Genomic DNA, 19,426 nt, shown 5'->3' with positions numbered 1-19,426 from the left:
AGTGTGGTCTTTAGATATGGGGATGGGGATTTCTAAGAACTTTTCTTTTCTATTTTCTTTCTTTTTTATACAGCTTATTACTATAATAGTTCCATCGGACAGGTTTATTCGTGAATTTACAATTATATTTAGGGTGAACAGATAAATATTTTCTATGCAGTTGTTTAGATGATGGTAGAAATTAGAGGTGAATTTGGCAGCCTTGACAGTTGGGTCCATTGTGGGGGACTGTCAGGAATTGTGCACAGGTCTTCTACAAGTTAAAATAGGTTTGTCCTGGAGAAGGCCCTAAAGTTGGTTTTGTTTGGTGTTGGAGTGGTGCCATTAAGCTTAACAAAGAAGGTAACTGATTTGCCACTGACTGAAACAGGGATGAGGTGATATGTGGTGGGGTACCAATGGGGACTCTGTTGGTAAGGACTAGGTCAAGGATACTAGATCATCCAGTGGGTAGTTCTTCAATTTGCTCCACAGCATTCGTATTAACAAAGTCAGGAAACACTAAGCATATCCATTAATAGAGGTGTAAGTTTGTCAGTCAATGCTTTGGTAATTGAAGTTCTCTGTCATGAAGGTATGTGATTGACATTTAACCCCTCAGTCATGATAAGGTCATTTTTATGGCCTCTGGGGGATATTGATAGGAATCTGTAGCTAGCAATGAAGTAACATATGTATTTGTTAAGGGTGATTTGCATCTTCGGAAATTCCAAGTTAAGATCATGGGTAATGAGGTGAGATGATGGTGTTCCTGACAAACACAGATACACCCCCACAGTTACCCAAGATCCTGAAGCCACAATAAGTGCTAAACCCCAGTAGAGAGGGAGTGCTGTCACTGCACTGAAACCATATCTCAGTAACTAAACAGGAGACTCTCAAGTTCTGCAATCTTTCTGTTTAGATTCCTAACATTGACTAGTATCGCCATAATGTCTGAATCTGGGTTTGAGTTTGTGTAGGAATGTCGAGTAGGGAGACTCTGCCTAAAAAGGCAATATAGAGACAGAAAAACAATTCCACAATAACTAATATACTTTGCTGGTCCCTGCTGCATTTGTCAATATAGAGACAGCAGAGGCTTTAGCAAGTATGCAAAAGTTCTGATATTAGAGGTATGATCCATCTCATCCCTGGCAGGTAAATGGCTCTCCTTAGAATAATGCCAAATACTTAGCCAACTTTACCTAGTTATCTTGTCTTAGTATCTAAGCATCATTCTTGATGAAGGCAAGATACTACTCAAGACCAGTGTCTTTCCTGCCTGGAAGATATGCATAATAACTTCCATCATGTCTCGCTGCATGACCTAAGGCACTCCGCCCAAAGGGACATGCAGAGAGAAATGTCCCTTTGGGTGGAATGCCTCAGGTCAGTCACTAACACATTGGCCACCACTAGGTTGTAGTCATACTTGTCTGGTTTAAAGGACCTTAGGGCCCCTGTGACATCATGGATCACTCTGTTGTTATCTAGTCTGGTTTATGTTGAATTTTAATGCCTAACTATAGTTACCAATGATTAAGACATTTCACTGTTTGGCAGTAGGCTAAGTGAACCTTACAGGTTCAGGCCTGCTTTCCTGGAGACTCTCAGGTGATCTGTGTGGAGTTGCATTATGTGGGAGTGAAGACAGAGTTGGTGTTACATGGTGTGCTGAAGGTTGAGATTTTTTAGACTGGGTTCTACGAGGCTTTGACAAACTTTTCCTTACAGCTCAGTGTAAGTTATAGGCTTAGGGGTATGTTGCGACTGATATGGCACTGTGGCATCTCTCATACTTTATATATATATTTTATACATCTAATTGACAGAAGCAGTGAACAGTCAGTAAACATAAGGCAGTTGCTACACTGCATTATAACAGGGACTGCAGTCAGATTGGCTACAGATGGGCTGAGAGCAGACTGCTGAGTCATGCTGCCACAATGTGAAGGACAAGGACTAAAAATACCTATTTTCTGGGTCCAGGTAACATATCAGGCAATTTCCTAATCAGTTGAAATAACCCCCTGCCAGACTTCCTCTTTAAATTATCCACCCCCGTCTACTGGATAAATGCTGTACATCTGGAGAACAGCTGAAGTAGTTCCCCTCCACAAGGGATGTGCTCTTCCCAAGTATCCTGGCAACTGTAGATCTATCAGCAGCATTTGCAGTGTGATGAATCAGGGAACTCATAAGCAGGGTCATGGGGAAACTACACTTTTTCTGCCCTGACCAGTTTGGCTTAGTAAACAATAGCTCATAACTATTAAACCTACCCGACTACTATACAAGAGCCACAGAAGCACTAAATGATAATAACTCTATACTCGCATCTTATCTCAATTTACCAAAGGCCTTGAATACTATGCTCCATTCTGGTGCCACTGATGTAACTATTAAATCTCACACTATCCTCCAAGAGACTTATCACCTGTGATGAGCCCAAAGGCTTTGTTTTGGGACTGCTTCTATTTGGCATCTAGTCGTCTGATGTCAAATATGAAATTAAGGGCTTCTGGCTAAAAAACAAATAAATTCAGAAGTTTAAAATAGCTCGGAGCTAATCCTGTGAAGCACGTGGGTCCACCAAGAAGGCCTAACACAAATGAAGATGTGGTGACAAGGTCACAGTCTAAAGCTTAGTGTCAAAAACTGTCCCATCATACAGTTTGGTAAAGAGCAGCTCTCACATTCCTACCATATAAATGACATCCCTCTTAAGTTAGACTGTCATTAAAGGTCCAGGCATCTTCATGTATAATGAAGTGGCAGCTGGCATCCACACACTCCTGTCTTTAGGAACGACTTCTGCCTCACCCAGCTGGTTACTAAGGGCATCTACTTTCAGTCTAAAGTGCTCATAATTTCCATCTATTTGCATCTTATTTGGCCAACACATGACTATAGTACTGCTTTAGTTTGTAGCTGCCCAAACACCTGCTCCATCCTGAAAAAACACAAAGATTTCTCACTGCAAAATATTGGGGTTTAGTTCCTTATGTTTTCAAACAATCAAAAAAGGCCTGTCTCTCTACTCTGTCTCTCACAAGCTCCTATACCCCATATACCTAGGTATATGTGACCAACAAAGATATAAACAATCCAGTCTTTCTTGATATTTTACATGAGTTAGGTAGCAAAACAAATACAAGCTCAGTGGACCTAAGTCTATATTGCAACACAAATTAGACATGTTGGTGTGACATATATCTCTTTCCCAAAGAATTCTCTATCTCTGAAACATATTCCACCTCTTTGCAAAGCATGTCCATCCTTGTCTTCAGAACTAACGTCAATGATGGAACACCTCTCAACTGTACAGATTATTGCAGAATGTCCAGATTTTTGTCTCATATTTTTGGTGTTCCTCATAAAATGTGTGGTTTTCTGGCAAATCACTGGGATGATCTGAGGACTGAAGTCACCAAATAGACATATATTTGAGTTTCAGCCTTCAAATCCTTCAGAAAAATGTATGTTAACACAAACCCTGTTACCCTAGCAACTTTCTAACTGTATAAGAGCAATATTTAAAATCTATCCTTATTTTTGGGCCTTTGTTCCCCCATTTTGTCAGGCTTTATCCAGATTTCTTGCACTAAGAAGGTGAGAGGTATGGCAAGGAACAGATTTTAAACCAGTTCCAACTCGTATCCCTTAGGTGCAGGGAGTAAGTAGCTGATTGTACTAGTGGGACTGCAGTGGCTCGGGTTCAAAAGATTAATTGGCCTGTTGCCTAGTAGCAACCTATGAACCTATAAGGGCTTGTCATAGTACTCAGGGATGGAGGAAGACAACTATATAAGATTCTGAAGACTTATGGATGAAGTATTTGGGTTAATACTCTGAAGTTAGGTAAGAAGATGGCTAATCTAGCCACACTTAATGAAAAGTCAGAATTAGGTGTGCTAAACATGATAAATAGTGATGATTCACTTGGCGTCTACCAGTGCTGGCCTTATCATAGCTAAACTCAGCTAGGATGTCACTTCGCTGTTTCTCCCACCAAAAGCAAAGCAGTTGCAAACATGATAAGCTGGTTCCTGAGAAGCAGGTGACAGGCTCTCTAGTGATCAACAGTCTCATACAAAATGTATGGGACTGTAGGTTTATTGTAGCATTCTTCTGGTAGATGTGCTTTACAACATATACAGCAGTGCAAGATAATAATTTTTATATATTTGGCTTATTTAAAATAAAAAAGAAAAGCTAATGGTATTTTCATACCCTAAGTAATGAATATTTGAGAATTCATTTAGAAATAAAGCATAGTGAAACCTATACTATAACAAAATCAGTTGATATGAGACTTCAACCGAATGAAAGCTGAAGAAATGCTGATTTGATCAAAGGTGGACTTGCTGTAGCATAAACTGCTCAGTTTTGTGAGCTAAGCATACAGTTTACAACACTGCATTTTTCTGCATGAGTATTTGTTTTAGAACATAGGATCTTGTATGTTTATAATGAACCCATAAAGTAAAAACTTCTGGAGCCAAGGTAAACCTATAGTCATGGGAACTTCTATTTGAAAGTACTTTTTCCAAACAGCTTAATTTTATGTTCACTTGTCTGAACACACATTCCTAAGAAAAAAATCATCTGTCTACACTTGTACAAAACATCTGAACACATGCACTCCTAAGGAAAAAAAAAAATCTTTTGTCTACTGTTCTACAAAATATCTAAGCTAAGCATAACTTCTAATCAATCTGAAAAATCCTACAGGGTCTTCTTGAAGAATCAAAATAAATGAAAGAAAAGCAATTATACCATGACCCCCCCCAAAACGTGCACGCTGATTGGCCCGGACTTTTTTCCATTAGTATAACTCGGTTTTTAAAACACTGTCTCGCTATGTTAAAAGGGTTTAACATAGCGAGACAGCTTTAAAATAAGCAACGGAGATCTCCGTTGCTTATTTTAAAGCTGTTTTGCTATGTTTAACCCATTTAACATAGGGAGACAGTGTTTAAAACAACGGAGAAAGCAAGATCTCCGTTGCTTTTTTTTTGTGTATCGCTATGTTAAATGAGTTTAACATAGCGAGGCAGTTTAAAATAAGCAACGGAGATGTCCGTTGCTTATTTTAAACTGTCTCGCTATGTTAAACTCATTTAACATAGCGAGACACTAAAAAGCAACGGAGATCTTGCTTTCTCCGTTTTTGCTCATAGCTCTGATGTACTGCGAGGCGCCGCAGTACATCAGAACTGCCGCGGATGCCAGACATCTGCGGAAGGGCAGTAAACAGGCATTATACTATGCCATTATTTAAGAAAAGTAACAGTTTCTTTTCTTAAATAATGTCATGGTATAATAGCAATAACCCACTTCTGGGTGTGGGTAATGCTAAATTTACCCACAGTTGGCTTTGTTTGGTCCTCGGGCTTCGCCCTCGGGACCAAACCACGCCAACCGTGGGTAAATTTAGCATTACCCACACCCAGGCGTGGGTTATTGCTATATTAATTTTTCAATAAGTATCTACAAAATTACTTTTTGTGAGGAGTCAATCCCCTTACAGTCCCTATACATACAGCCTCTGTCCCTTATACTCTATGTTTTATTATAATGAACTCCAGTGGGACTGTATGTCAGTATAAGAACAACGCCCACATGCAGCAATCCCATTCAATAGTAAATGTATTACTGTATGCCGTATCACCACTGTAGGATACCATACACCATACTCAGGCTGTAAATATTAGGGAAAAGAAAAGGTGGTGAAAAGTGAGTAAATGTTCCTGTAAACAAATACATCATCTAAAATACAGCATCATGAAGAAGAGAACTAGCAGATAAAAACTGCGCACGTCATAGAGCTGGACAAGGCAAAGAGAGGTAAAAGAATGCATGCATTCAGAAGCAATGCATAAAAATGGCAGTGTAACACACGCAACAACTCCACACTAGATTCTTTAAATAGGAGGCAGGAGCTAATGATATGTGATGGAAAATGAAGGTGCAGAGGACACAGGAAACCAATATGGCATGTAGACTCTGCATTAAGTGCATACTCTGTGTTAGTGAAGAGGCATGGTCATCCATTATTCTTTATCTGCTATTAGTTAATAAGTGTTTATGTTTCAGGGGGTGAAAACTACTTACCATCATCAATAGCATGAACAAGAATGCGGTAAACATTGTCCTTGACAGAAGGAGCTTCTCTGTCTGGAACGTTTACAGTTGTTACTTCCCCAGTCTTTTCATTTATTACAACCCAGTTTTCAGGATCATCAGCTATTTCATATCTGTAAAGAAAAACAATCATGGACATAATTAAAGAAGAAAACAGAAAGCAGAGCAAGTTAAGGCTTGACAAAAAAAAAACATCCAGCATTTAGGAACAGACATTCTCCCTTACTAAAAGCAACTGATTAAACATAGCAGAAAAAAGGTTAGCAATAGGGATTACAAATATTTTCACATAACCAATGAAAACAATTCAGATTTAATTCTCACAGTTCTGTCTTTCAATAGTTTGTACATCACATTTAGAATATTTTAAAATATTCCACCAAGAAATATATTAAAAACAATGTACATTATAACACAGAGAAAATGCTTTTCAAATACCGCTTGCATAAAAAAAATATTGTGTTATTAAGCTTCATTAAGAGTCATGCTTTCCATACCTAAGCTAATGATTCTTGTATGGCTTACAGAAGATTGTGATATTTCAGGTTATCACTGTTTATAAGCCATCATTGCAATTCCACTTTAAATATATAGAAAGTCCTAGTAAATGTAAAGAACTTCAGGTGGCTATGCATGAATAAAAACATGGGTAGTATTAAAGAGCTCCACTGCAGTGGATATCTATCAGTAGACCTCATAACCAGAAATGGAGTTTGATAGGACTTTCTGTCATACAGAAGTTTAGCCTTGCTTCACATCACTGGTCAGTTCAACCTTCAATGGAGATTACATCTTCTGGTAGTACATGGTTTACAAATACTTAGATATATAAAGACAGAACTACAACATATGCAAGCTGCAGGGTGGCTGCAACTTCTATATTCTTTGTACTAGTAACCACAGGAAATGCTGTAAATAATAGAAATCCATAGTCAAACTTTTTTAACTTCGAACAGGATGGTTCGAACATTCCATGTTCGAAATTATTAAACTTCAACTATGTGATATAGACCCTATATAGTATAGCACTCATATGATCTAAAGAGGGGCAAAGACACCAGTGGCCTATACAGACATTGTTTAGTTTGTCCCTCAGCCAAATTTAAATTCTGGGTGAAACAGCAAGTTCAGATTCCAGAAAGGGGTGGTGACTGGGAAACCAGGTTGGAATATCAAGAGATGATATGGCAAATGTTTTTTTATGCATGTGTAAACCCTGGTTTAAATGACCACCTTTCTATGGTTCCAGCCTTGAAACTGAAGGCAAACATTTTAAACATCTTTGTTGTCATGTTTAGGAGATTTTATATACTTTTGTAAATAATATTTGTGTACCTATATTTTTGTAAATATTTGTAAATATTTTTACTAAATTGTGTTGTGCATATGTGTGTGTGTATGTATGTGCTGTATATATATGTTAAATAAGAGTACACAAGTTTCTCTGATGTTTCTTTACATTTTCAAATGTTGTGTAATTAACTTACAGCCACTCACATTCAGGTTTTGATTATTTTAACAGTTTGTTTGTAACAATACACCATTCTGATGAAGTTTCTGTGGGTGAAACGAAAGTGCTTATTTGGTGTGGCTATGTTGTATTAAACTTTATACCATATTGGTCTGGCTTGGCTTTGTCTTTGCCTACAGGTGAATGGACCTTTACTGGCTTTCTTTTCTGCACTGCTGTAGAGTTTTGTCTTCTATATTCTTTGTGTAAATTGCTGTTTTATAATCTTCTGTGTATAGTATGTGACAAACAACCTCACCATCTTGCATGTTAACTTGATTTCTTTATTTCTGCTGAGACTGACTGCCTCCATTCAGTCAGTCTCTTTGTCCCTTAATTCTCCAACCTGAACATATAGACTTTTCAGATACATCTGCAATCCCTAACATCATATATAGTCACACCCACTTGCCTTCAGACAGATCAGCGCTGGTTTGGCTTCAGTTGCAAGTTATCCATTTACCACTGTAGTACCTCACCCATCAAAATTTTCTCCAGCCGCATGTAAATAGCAACTATTGCAAACTCAGCTATCTACACTATGGAATAGCAGCATTACTTCATGAAGAAATGTTCCTTGCTGAACTATAACCACAAACATTTGGATATTAACACTACAAACAGTCCTCTATAAAGCATGCACCAGTGTCTCACGAACTAAAAATCTCTGCTAATATTCTTCCTTTGCACTGACCTGACAACATTGCTAATGTTTTAATTACTGAAACCTGTGACTGCCCACTACAACCCATACTGAACATGGAACAAGACAGAGTAACTAGGCATCATCATCATCATGATATGTTTACCCTCAAAAATATAGATCCCTTAAAATCTTCCGTTTCATCTGATGCAAAATATATTCCCATATATCATGCAATCTAAATAAAAAGAAATAAAACTATTGTGCTCAAATGCAAAAATTGTATATTAAAACAAAGCAATATACCCTTTTACAATTAATTTTGCAAAAAGAGTGCAGATACAAACTCCAGTCCTGTAAACACTCTTTCTGCAAAAAGATCCTTTCAGGTTTTAGTGGTGATTAAATGTATTTTAAGGTAGGTTTGCTCTAATAAAGTTTTTATAAAATATGTTCGTATGTTAGCGGTGATTCACTGTTAGTATGTTTTCTCTTTACTCCATTGTTGCGCGAAATTAGATTTTGTGTATTTAAGTAAGAGGTGTGGTGTTGCAGGGGGCCAAGTTTTAAGGTATGTTTGGCGCAATTAAATTTTTTAGTCAGATCAAATGTGATTCTATAAATTGATTTTTCAATCAAATGTGTTTTGTGTCAAATTGTTCATTCAGTTTTGATTTGGTAAAGTGTGATTCAGGCAATATAACTACAATCATATATATATATATATATATATATATATATATATATACATATATATATATATATATATATATATGTGTCTGTGTGTGTGTGTGAGTGTGTGTATGTAAATATATATATAGATATATATATATATATATATATATAGATGTATATATATATATATATTATATATATATATATATCTATGACACACATGCACACAAATATATTTGGGTTCCATTGGTTTGACTGAATTTGGTCGACTATACAGATAGTCAACAGGTGTGCGAGATTGCTAATCCCTGGGTAAGAAGACATTCTCTTTCCCTGGAGACTGTGCAGTCTCAGAGTTAATATATATACATATAATTAGCATGGGGTGTGGGGTGCTATTGTTTATGTTTTTTTTTTAAGTAATATTTGCATGCACCAAGAAGCACCTCAGCACATGCTTAGTAGGAAGCTGAAGTTTCCATTTTCAAATTAGTGTGGTTTACCTTCAGAATGTCAAAATCATTCAATGGAAAAATGACTGAACTCCAGCCAATCAAAGCAAAAAAAAAAAAAAACAAAGCAAAACTTTGTTTATATAAGGGGAGCAAGCACTTCTGCACTCCCACACCCCCCTAAGATTGCATTACAGTGGGGAAAGGGCAAAATTCTGGATACTCACTTTATCTCAATCTAACAAAGAAAAAAGCCAGTATATGTGATCAGCTGGTTTTCAGTCACACATTCTGGCTTTGCTTCTATTTGACAAAAGTTGCATTCAATGAAATTAATGTAACCCATATAATTATCAAAGTTCCAAAACTTCGAAATTCATATGACGGAGAAGTTTTAGAACTTTAAACAGTAAAATAAATAAATAAAAAATAAAACATTCTATTTTTTAACATTTTTGCAGTGGAGCAAGCCCCCCTGCACCCCCTGCTAATTAAATACACCAACTTCAAGATCTCACTGCATGGCAGTAAAGGGTAAATTTCTCATTCTGAGCTGTACCGCTATCTCCATTCAAAACATTCGAAGTTTCAAAACTTCAATCATATGGTCCAGACCATATGACCTTCAAAGTTCTGAAACTTCAATAATCTGATAGGAACCCATACACACAGACACACACACACACAGACACACACACACACACACACACACACACACACACACACACACACACACACACACACACACACACACACACACACACACACACACATATATATATATATATATATATATACACCCCCAACTCTGTCCCTTATACTCTATGTTTTATTATAATGAACTCCAGTGGGACTGTATGTCAGTATAAGAACAACGCCCACATGCAGCAATCCCATTCAATAGTAAATGTATTACTGTATGCCGTATCACCACTGTAGGATACCATACACCATACTCAGGCTGTAAATATTAGGGACAAGAAAAGGTGGTGAAAAGTGAGTAAATGTTCCTGTAAACAAATACATCATCTAAAATACAGCATCATGAAGAAGAGAACTAGCAGATAAAAACTGTGCACGTCATAGAGCTGGACAAGGCAAAGAGAGGTAAAAGAATGCATGCATTCAGAAGCAATGCATAAAAATGGCAGTGTAACACACGCAACAACTCCACACTAGATTCTTTAAATAGGAGGCAGGAGCTAATGATATGTGATGGAAAATGAAGGTGCAGAGGACACAGGAAACCAATATGGCATGTAGACTCTGCATTAAGTGCATACTCTGTGTTAGTGAAGAGGCATGGTCATCCATTATTCTTTATCTGCTATTAGTTAATAAGTGTTTATGTTTCAGGGGGTGAAAACTACTTACCATCATCAATAGCATGAACAAGAATGCGGTAAACATTGTCCTTGACAGAAGGAGCTTCTCTGTCTGGAACGTTTACAGTTGTTACTTCCCCAGTCTTTTCATTTATTACAACCCAGTTTTCAGGATCATCAGCTATTTCATATCTGTAAAGAAAAACAATCATGGACATAATTAAAGAAGAAAACAGAAAGCAGAGCAAGTTAAGGCTTGACAAAAACATCCAGCATTTAGGAACAGACATTCTCCCTTACTAAAAGCAACTGATTAAACATAGCAGAAAAAAGGTTAGCAATAGGGATTACAAATATTTTCACATAACCAATGAAAACAATTCAGATTTAATTCTCACAGTTCTGTCTTTCAATAGTTTGTACATCACATTTAGAATATTTTAAAATATTCCACCAAGAAATATATTAAAAACAATGTACATTATAACACAGAGAAAATGCTTTTCAAATACCGCTTGCATAAAAAAAATATTGTGTTATTAAGCTTCATTAAGAGTCATGCTTTCCATACCTAAGCTAATGATTCTTGTATGGCTTACAGAAGATTGTGATATTTCAGGTTATCACTGTTTATAAGCCATCATTGCAATTCCACTTTAAATATATAGAAAGTCCTAGTAAATGTAAAGAACTTCAGGTGGCTATGCATGAATAAAAACATGGGTAGTATTAAAGAGCTCCACTGCAGTGGATATCTATCAGTAGACCTCATAACCAGAAATGGAGTTTGATAGGACTTTCTGTCATACAGAAGTTTAGCCTTGCTTCACATCACTGGTCAGTTCAACCTTCAATGGAGATTACATCTTCTGGTAGTTCATGGTTTACAAATACTTAGATATATAAAGACAGAACTACAACATATGCAAGCTGCAGGGTGGCTGCAACTTCTATATTCTTTGTACTAGTAACCACAGGAAATGCTGTAAATAATAGAAATCCATAGTCAAACTTTTTTAACTTCGAACAGGATGGTTCGAACATTCCATGTTCGAAATTATTAAACTTCAACTATGTGATATAGACACTATATAGTATAGCACTCATATGATCTAAAGAGGGGCAAAGACACCAGTGGCCTATACAGACATTGTTTAGTTTGTCCCTCAGCCAAATTTAAATTCTGGGTGAAACAGCAAGTTCAGATTCCAGAAAGGGGTGGTGACTGGGAAACCAGGTTGGAATATCAAGAGATGATATGGCAAATGTTTTTTTATGCATGTGTAAACCCTGGTTTAAATGACCACATTTCTATGGTTCCAGCCTTGAAACTGAAGGCAAACATTTTAAACATCTTTGTTGTCATGTTTAGGAGATTTTATATACTTTTGTAAATAATATTTGTGTACCTATATTTTTGTAAATATTTGTAAATATTTTTACTAAATTGTGTTGTGCATATGTGTGTGTGTGTATGTATGTGCTGTATATATATGTTAAATAAGAGTACACAAGTTTCTCTGATGTTTCTTTACATTTTCAAATGTTGTGTAATTAACTTACAGCCACTCACATTCAGGTTTTGATTATTTTAACAGTTTGTTTGTAACAATACACCATTCTGATGAAGTTTCTATGGGTGAAACGAAAGTGCTTATTTGGTGTGGCTATGTTGTATTAAACTTTATACCATATTGGTCTGGCTTGGCTTTGTCTTTGCCTACAGGTGAATGGACCTTTACTGGCTTTCTTTTCTGCACTGCTGTAGAGTTTTGTCTTCTATATTCTTTGTGTAAATTGCTGTTTTATAATCTTCTGTGTATAGTATGTGACAAACAACCTCACCATCTTGCATGTTAACTTGACTTCTTTATTTCTGCTGAGACTGACTGCCTCCATTCAGTCAGTCTCTTTGTCCCTTAATTCTCCAACCTGAACATATAGACTTTTCAGATACATCTGCAATCCCTAACATCATATATAGTCACACCCACTTGCCTTCAGACAGATCAGCGCTGGTTTGGCTTCAGTTGCAAGTTATCCATTTACCACTGTAGTACCTCACCCATCAAAATTTTCCCCAGCCGCATGTAAATAGCAACTATTGCAAACTCAGCTATCTACACTATGGAATAGCAGCATTACTTCATGAAGAAATGTTCCTTGCTGAACTATAACCACAAACATTTGGATATTAACACTACAAACAGTCCTCTATAAAGCATGCACCAGTGTCTCACGAACTAAAAATCTCTGCTAATATTCTTCCTTTGCACTGACCTGACAACATTGCTAATGTTTTAATTACTGAAACCTGTGACTGCCCACTACAACCCATACTGAACATGGAACAAGACAGAGTAACTAGGCATCATCATCATCATGATATGTTTACCCTCAAAAATATAGATCCCTTAAAATCTTCCGTTTCATCTGATGCAAAATATATTCCCATATATCATGCAATCTAAATAAAAAGAAATAAAACTATTGTGCTCAAATGCAAAAATTGTATATTAAAACAAAGCAATATACCCTTTTACAATTAATTTTGCAAAAAGAGTGCAGATACAAACTCCAGTCCTGTAAACACTCTTTCTGCAAAAAGATCCTTTCAGGTTTTAGTGGTGATTAAATGTATTTTAAGGTAGGTTTGCTCTAATAAAGTTTTTATAAAATATGTTCGTATGTTAGCGGTGATTCACTGTTAGTATGTTTTCTCTTTACTCCATTGTTGCGCGAAATTAGATTTTGTGTATTTAAGTAAGAGGTGTGGTGTTGCAGGGGGCCAAGTTTTAAGGTATGTTTGGCGCAATTAAATTTTTTAGTCAGATCAAATGTGATTCTATAAATTGATTTTTCAATCAAATGTGTTTTGTGTCAAATTGTTCATTCAGTTTTGATTTGGTAAAGTGTGATTCAGGCAATATAACTACAATCATATATATATATATATATATATATATATATATATATATATATATATATATATATATATATATGTGTGTGTGTGTGTGTGTGTGAGTGTGTGTATGTATATATGTACGTATATATATATATATATATATATATATATATATATATATATATATATATATATTATATATATATATATCTATGACACACATGCACACAAATATATTTGGGTTCCATTGGTTTGACTGAATTTGGTCGACTATACAGATGGTCAACAGGTGTGCGAGATTGCTAATCCCTGGGTAAGAAGACATTCTCTTTCCCTGGAGACTGTGCAGTCTCAGAGTTAATATATATACATATAATTAGCATGGGGTGTGGGGTGCTATTGTTTATGTTTTTTTTTAAGTAATATTTGCATGCACCAAGAAGCACCTCAGCACATGCTTAGTAGGAAGCTGAAGTTTCCATTTTCAAATTAGTGTGGTTTACCTTCAGAATGTCAAAATCATTCAATGGAAAAATGACTGAACTCCAGCCAATCAAAGCAAAAAAAAAAAAAACAAAGCAAAACTTTGTTTATATAAGGGGAGCAAGCACTTCTGCACTCCCACACCCCCCTAAGATTGCATTACAGTGGGGAAAGGGCAAAATTCTGGATACTCACTTTATCTCAATCTAACAAAGAAAAAAGCCAGTATATGTGATCAGCTGGTTTTCAGTCACACATTCTGGCTTTGCTTCTATTTGACAAAAGTTGCATTCAATGAAATTAATGTAACCCATATAATTATCAAAGTTCCAAAACTTCGAAATTCATATGACGGAGAAGTTTTAGAACTTTAAACAGTAAAATAAATAAATAAAAAATAAAACATTCTATTTTTTAACATTTTTGCAGTGGAGCAAGCCCCCCTGCACCCCCTGCTAATTAAATACACCAACTTCAAGATCTCACTGCATGGCAGTAAAGGGTAAATTTCTCATTCTGAGCTGTACCGCTATCTCCATTCAAAACATTCCAAGTTTCAAAACTTCAATCATATGGTCCAGCCCATATGACCTTCAAAGTTCTGAAACTTCAATAATCTGATAGGAACCCATACACACAGACACACACACACACAGACACACACACACACACACACACACACACACACACACACACACACACACACACACACACACACACACACACACACACACACACACACATATATATATATATATATATATATATATATATATATATATATATATATATATATATATATAATTTATATATTTATTTATTTTAATGTTAACCTACTTTGAAAACTAGAAATCAAAGGTAGAGGGTCAGCTGTTACTTATTAGTACCTTAAAGCCCAATAAAATTTTGTGTCATGTTTAGATAATAGCTGAATATTTTTCATCATGTTAGTAGAGCCTGTAATTTGTACTGCTATCTTAATATTAATTTTAATTGGAAAGGTTGGCTTATTTTCCATATAACATTTCCTGGTGGATTATTTCAAACCTAACAAAGTGTTCTCTGAACTACATGCAATGATCTGACATTTACCGCACTTACCATAATGCCAGAATGAGGGCTACTAACCTGTTTCCTCGCCAAGATAATTCATGGACTACATATTGAACATTTCCGAGGCTTTGTTTTTTAACACTTTGGAGGTGCATATTCAGATTTCTGAGATGCAAGAGTCGTGTCACTCTTTGCAAGTCAGTATATGGTTGCCATTGATAGAGTGTAGCATTAAGTACTGTGAACCCTGACTTTTTGCTACATGGTGACTGACTTTGGCTACAGTCTTTGGTGGAAGACACATGACAATCTATTACACTGAAACAGCAATGATTTCTGAGACTGAACATACATCATAATATTATAATTAGAAAGAAGGTGTTTAATGACTGCACCTGACATTTCCTAGCTCTCTTAGAAAAATCAGTGTATATTATTATTATTATTATTATTATTATTATTATTATTATTATCATCATCATCTTTATTACTATTATATAATACTACCGTTTATTTTTGTTTCCTTTTGGATTACTAATTTGAATTTCTTGCTTCATTTTCCTAAGTGAACTGGAAATAATGTGGATTGTCAATCACCAGAAAATTGTGTATTTTATTTCTATTCTTTCTAGCTCTTACAACTTTTAACACTAATTAAAAGTTGTTCAGCTTAAATCCAACTCCAACTGCAGATCTTCAGATGACTTTCTTAAACAATTCTCTTCACTGCCCTGCACCCCTCCAGTCTCCTCCGCTGTCACTTCTCTTCCTCCATCAATATACTTCACTCTTCTACTTCAGAAATAAAGATCACAGCCAAAGACTTCCTAAAATTTGTACAACAACCAACCTCAGATGTCCAAAGGATCTGATGTCCTACTTCCTTTGTCCTTAAGACTGTGTTAACAGCAGATAATAATAAACTATAATACCAAGAATCTTATTTGATTTGACCTCCTCCAGCAGTTTGACTTTGTGAAAGATAGACCCTGTTTACTAAACGTGGCAAACTTCTTTGAAAAGCTTATATAGATATTGGCCATGCAGTGCACATGATGTGTTTTGACCTGGCCAAGGCCATCCACACCATTCCCCACGCTGGCATCATGAGGAATTAAAATGTATTAAAATTTGACCCATATGTTGTAAGGTGATAAGGTGGATAGCAAACAGGGTATATGACCAAACCTACACAATGTAAATTGCAGAAGCCTTATCAGAATGATGATGTAAATTACGCAAATCCAGTGGCAGCACCAGCACTTCAACCATGGACTTAAATCTTCAACAATAGATAAACAAAACAAGATACAGTGATAGTTTTATAACTATGGCACCTCGAAAACAACTGAAATAAACTTCCCTTGCATGTTAAGTAGTCATAGTCACTATACTCCTTCAAACATAACCTAGAAATTTACAGATTTATTTCTAATTGAATGGTATGGCACTCCTGGAGAAAGAAAGTATCGCCTGAAGGAGGATACTGGCAAGGGGTAAACAGTCATAAAACTAAATAGCCTTAGGATATTTAAGACTCCATGAACCTACTAATCACCCTTCACCTTTATAGCCCACATAATCCTTAAAATATGCAACAGATTATTAAAGCCTTACCAAAAGTTCCCACCCAAAAAATTCTAAAGACTTTAGACCAATCTCCTTTTTCCTACTCCAGTGAAAATAGCTAAATAAATTAACTTCTCTCTACTGAAAGAGTACATCAAGAAATACTATGTACGCTCCCCTTGCTGACATAAATTCTGAAAGGTCATAGCACCTTGACTGCTCTCTGCACACTAATTATTGATATTCTACTGGAAATGGAATTAGGCCATCTCACAGGTTAGGCCTTTATAGGCCTCACTAGATCCTTTTACATGATAGCCAATACACTTCTCCACAGAGCCCTTCTCATATCAGGCATAAGCCATGATTGCCTTCCTTGGTTTGGCTTTTTCCTTATGAATAGGCATTTCAAAGATGAGAAGTGAACTCTCCTCTAAATACTCATCATTTACTAATGGAGTACTCCAAGATCAGCTCTCTCACTGCTACTATTCTCAGTTTTCATTATCTCATTTTCCTCAAACCTATATGCTTTAGTACACAGATGACATGGTAAGCTACAAGTCCAGCTCCTGTCATCAAAAAACAACTGAAAATACCTAAATAAGGTATCCAACTGGTTATCACAGAACAGAGTTATACTGAACACTAAAAGCTTGATTTTTGGCAGAAGGCAAAACTCTCCGGTCTCCCAAAAGTGGGATATAATACATATTTTGAAGGAAGCTATTGAAGCCAAAATGCACATCAAATATATTGTCATTTGGCAGCATCGAACTCATGACTGTTTGGTTGTGTTACTAATTCTAAATGAAAAGTTAATAGTCTAGCTTTTGGAATACAAAAGTTTTACACTTTCTCTAAGCAGAAGGACTATCCATTTGGAAAGCGGTTCTCCTACAACAACTGGAATATGGTCCACCTATTGTCACGTCCTCCAAGAAAGAAAATTCAGCCCTGCAAACCTTATCCAATAGAATTTGAAGATTCATCACCTTTGACATCCCCACCATAAAGAAAATGGTACTACTTGGTCAATGCAAAATGGCTTCAGGAAACAAAAAATAAACTCCCCTAATCCACAAACCTATATGCCAAGAATTTTGTTATTAGCAACTCTACTTTGCTGAAGTTTTACTCATGTAGATTGGGGGAGGGTAGCATGCAAAAGAGGAAATTGTTATGGTATTGTTAGTGGGTAAGCTGTTTGCATTAATAAAACCCATTGGAAAAAGCACCAGGAGAAAGCCTTCACCATAGCAAGACCAGTGGTTACTCAGACTTGCATATGACTTGCATACAGCAAAAAATGTGTAAAAAAACATGCTTTAACACAATAATGATTTAGCTAAGCACTTTCATTCCCTTTAATAAGAACTTTATCAGAGCTAAAATAAATCCTACTATGTAGTTTAAATACTCCTTTTAAAAAAATCACTTGACATAAATAAAACCAATAAAAGTTATATTCCGCACTTAACAACTTTTTATTATCTACCCACTTTTCACATATAATTCATGCACAAATAAGCAAAATGTTATATAAACTGTGATTTTAAAAGACACTTAATGTTGATACTTTCATTTAGACCAGGTAATTTATCTGCCTGCAAAAAAAATCTCCCATTTCAATTTTTTTCACAACCATATGCATGTCTGAGTAACCACTGCTGCTGCAGTGAAGCTTTTTGTTGGAGCTTTTTTCAATTGGTTTTAGTTTTCTTTGTGAAGCATCATTTGGCCTTTTCTTTTTTGTTTACTTGCATTAATGCTGTTGTTTGTTGTTAATGTCATCGAACAAGCTGAAGCTTTCCTGAAAGTCTTTCTTGCTTCTGCATATCTTAAACATTTTTGTTAATTGAGTATAGCCTTATTGTTTGTTTTGTTTTTTAAGATGTACTTCATTAGATTATCATCTACAAACAAAACATTGTACACAATCAAGTCAGATAACTCCCAATATAAATTTGTCAATCTTTATGGAGAAAAATGAAAACTATTATATTCATTTACCAATAAACATGCAGCATCCAAACTACTAAACATATATATTTTCTCAAACAGATCAAGTGTTCATTCTAAAGCCAAGAACAAAGAAAGACAAAAGTGTAAATGTATTATTCCATAATAAAAAAGTTCCAGTGATGCAATTTTTGTTACATCTTTTCCTTTATGTCTTCATTAACAACCTCCATTTCATTTATTTCCATAACTATACAACATACTTCTCCTCTTGTAGGTGGAACCCTACTTGCGTGATTGTTTTTTGTTAACCAGTTCAAAGACATCTTGATTCCTTTTGTTCACTAACTCTACTTCCACTTCTAATAAAAATAAACCTGGTGTCAGGTGTACCTGAACTGGCCACAGTTTATCATATGCACTATTTATACATCAAGATTAAAAGCTTAAATAAGTGTAGAGTTCGGCAGCAACAAAATTTGTGTAACCAGTCTACCAGCTTCCCATTCCTTCACTTCTAGCATGATAGGTTTACCTTTATGAAGACGTAATCCTGTTGGCATTTAAAAAAATTAAAAAGGAACTGCAAGCCAAAACATGTAAAGCCTCAGGATAATCAATCTAAACTTACTGGTACTTTTACTTTTGTGTGTGTTAGAAACTGCTAACTGTTCCCTCTTCACTCGATGTACTTCCTTTGCTTCCACCAGCTACTTTACC

At 35.8% G+C, this 19,426-nt stretch overlaps 1 protein-coding gene across 1 annotated transcript in view; it reads right to left on the bottom strand.

Moving 5' to 3' along the window:
• CDH26 (cadherin 26) overlaps nt 1-19,426 on the bottom strand; it is a 2,018,873-nt gene that overhangs the window by 982,621 nt on the left and 1,016,826 nt on the right. Inside the window, exon 9 of the mRNA XM_044089870.1 lies at nt 10,784-10,926. Coding sequence (XP_043945805.1) covers nt 10,784-10,926 — 143 coding nt within the window. The remainder of the gene's footprint in view (nt 1-10,783; nt 10,927-19,426) is intronic.

Source organism: Protopterus annectens, chromosome 12.part0, assembly GCF_019279795.1.
Source record: "Protopterus annectens isolate FY-2018-M chromosome 12.part0, PAN1.0, whole genome shotgun sequence".
NCBI lineage: Eukaryota > Metazoa > Chordata > Ceratodontiformes > Protopteridae > Protopterus > Protopterus annectens.
This window is presented reverse-complemented; position numbering and strand designations above follow the sequence as displayed.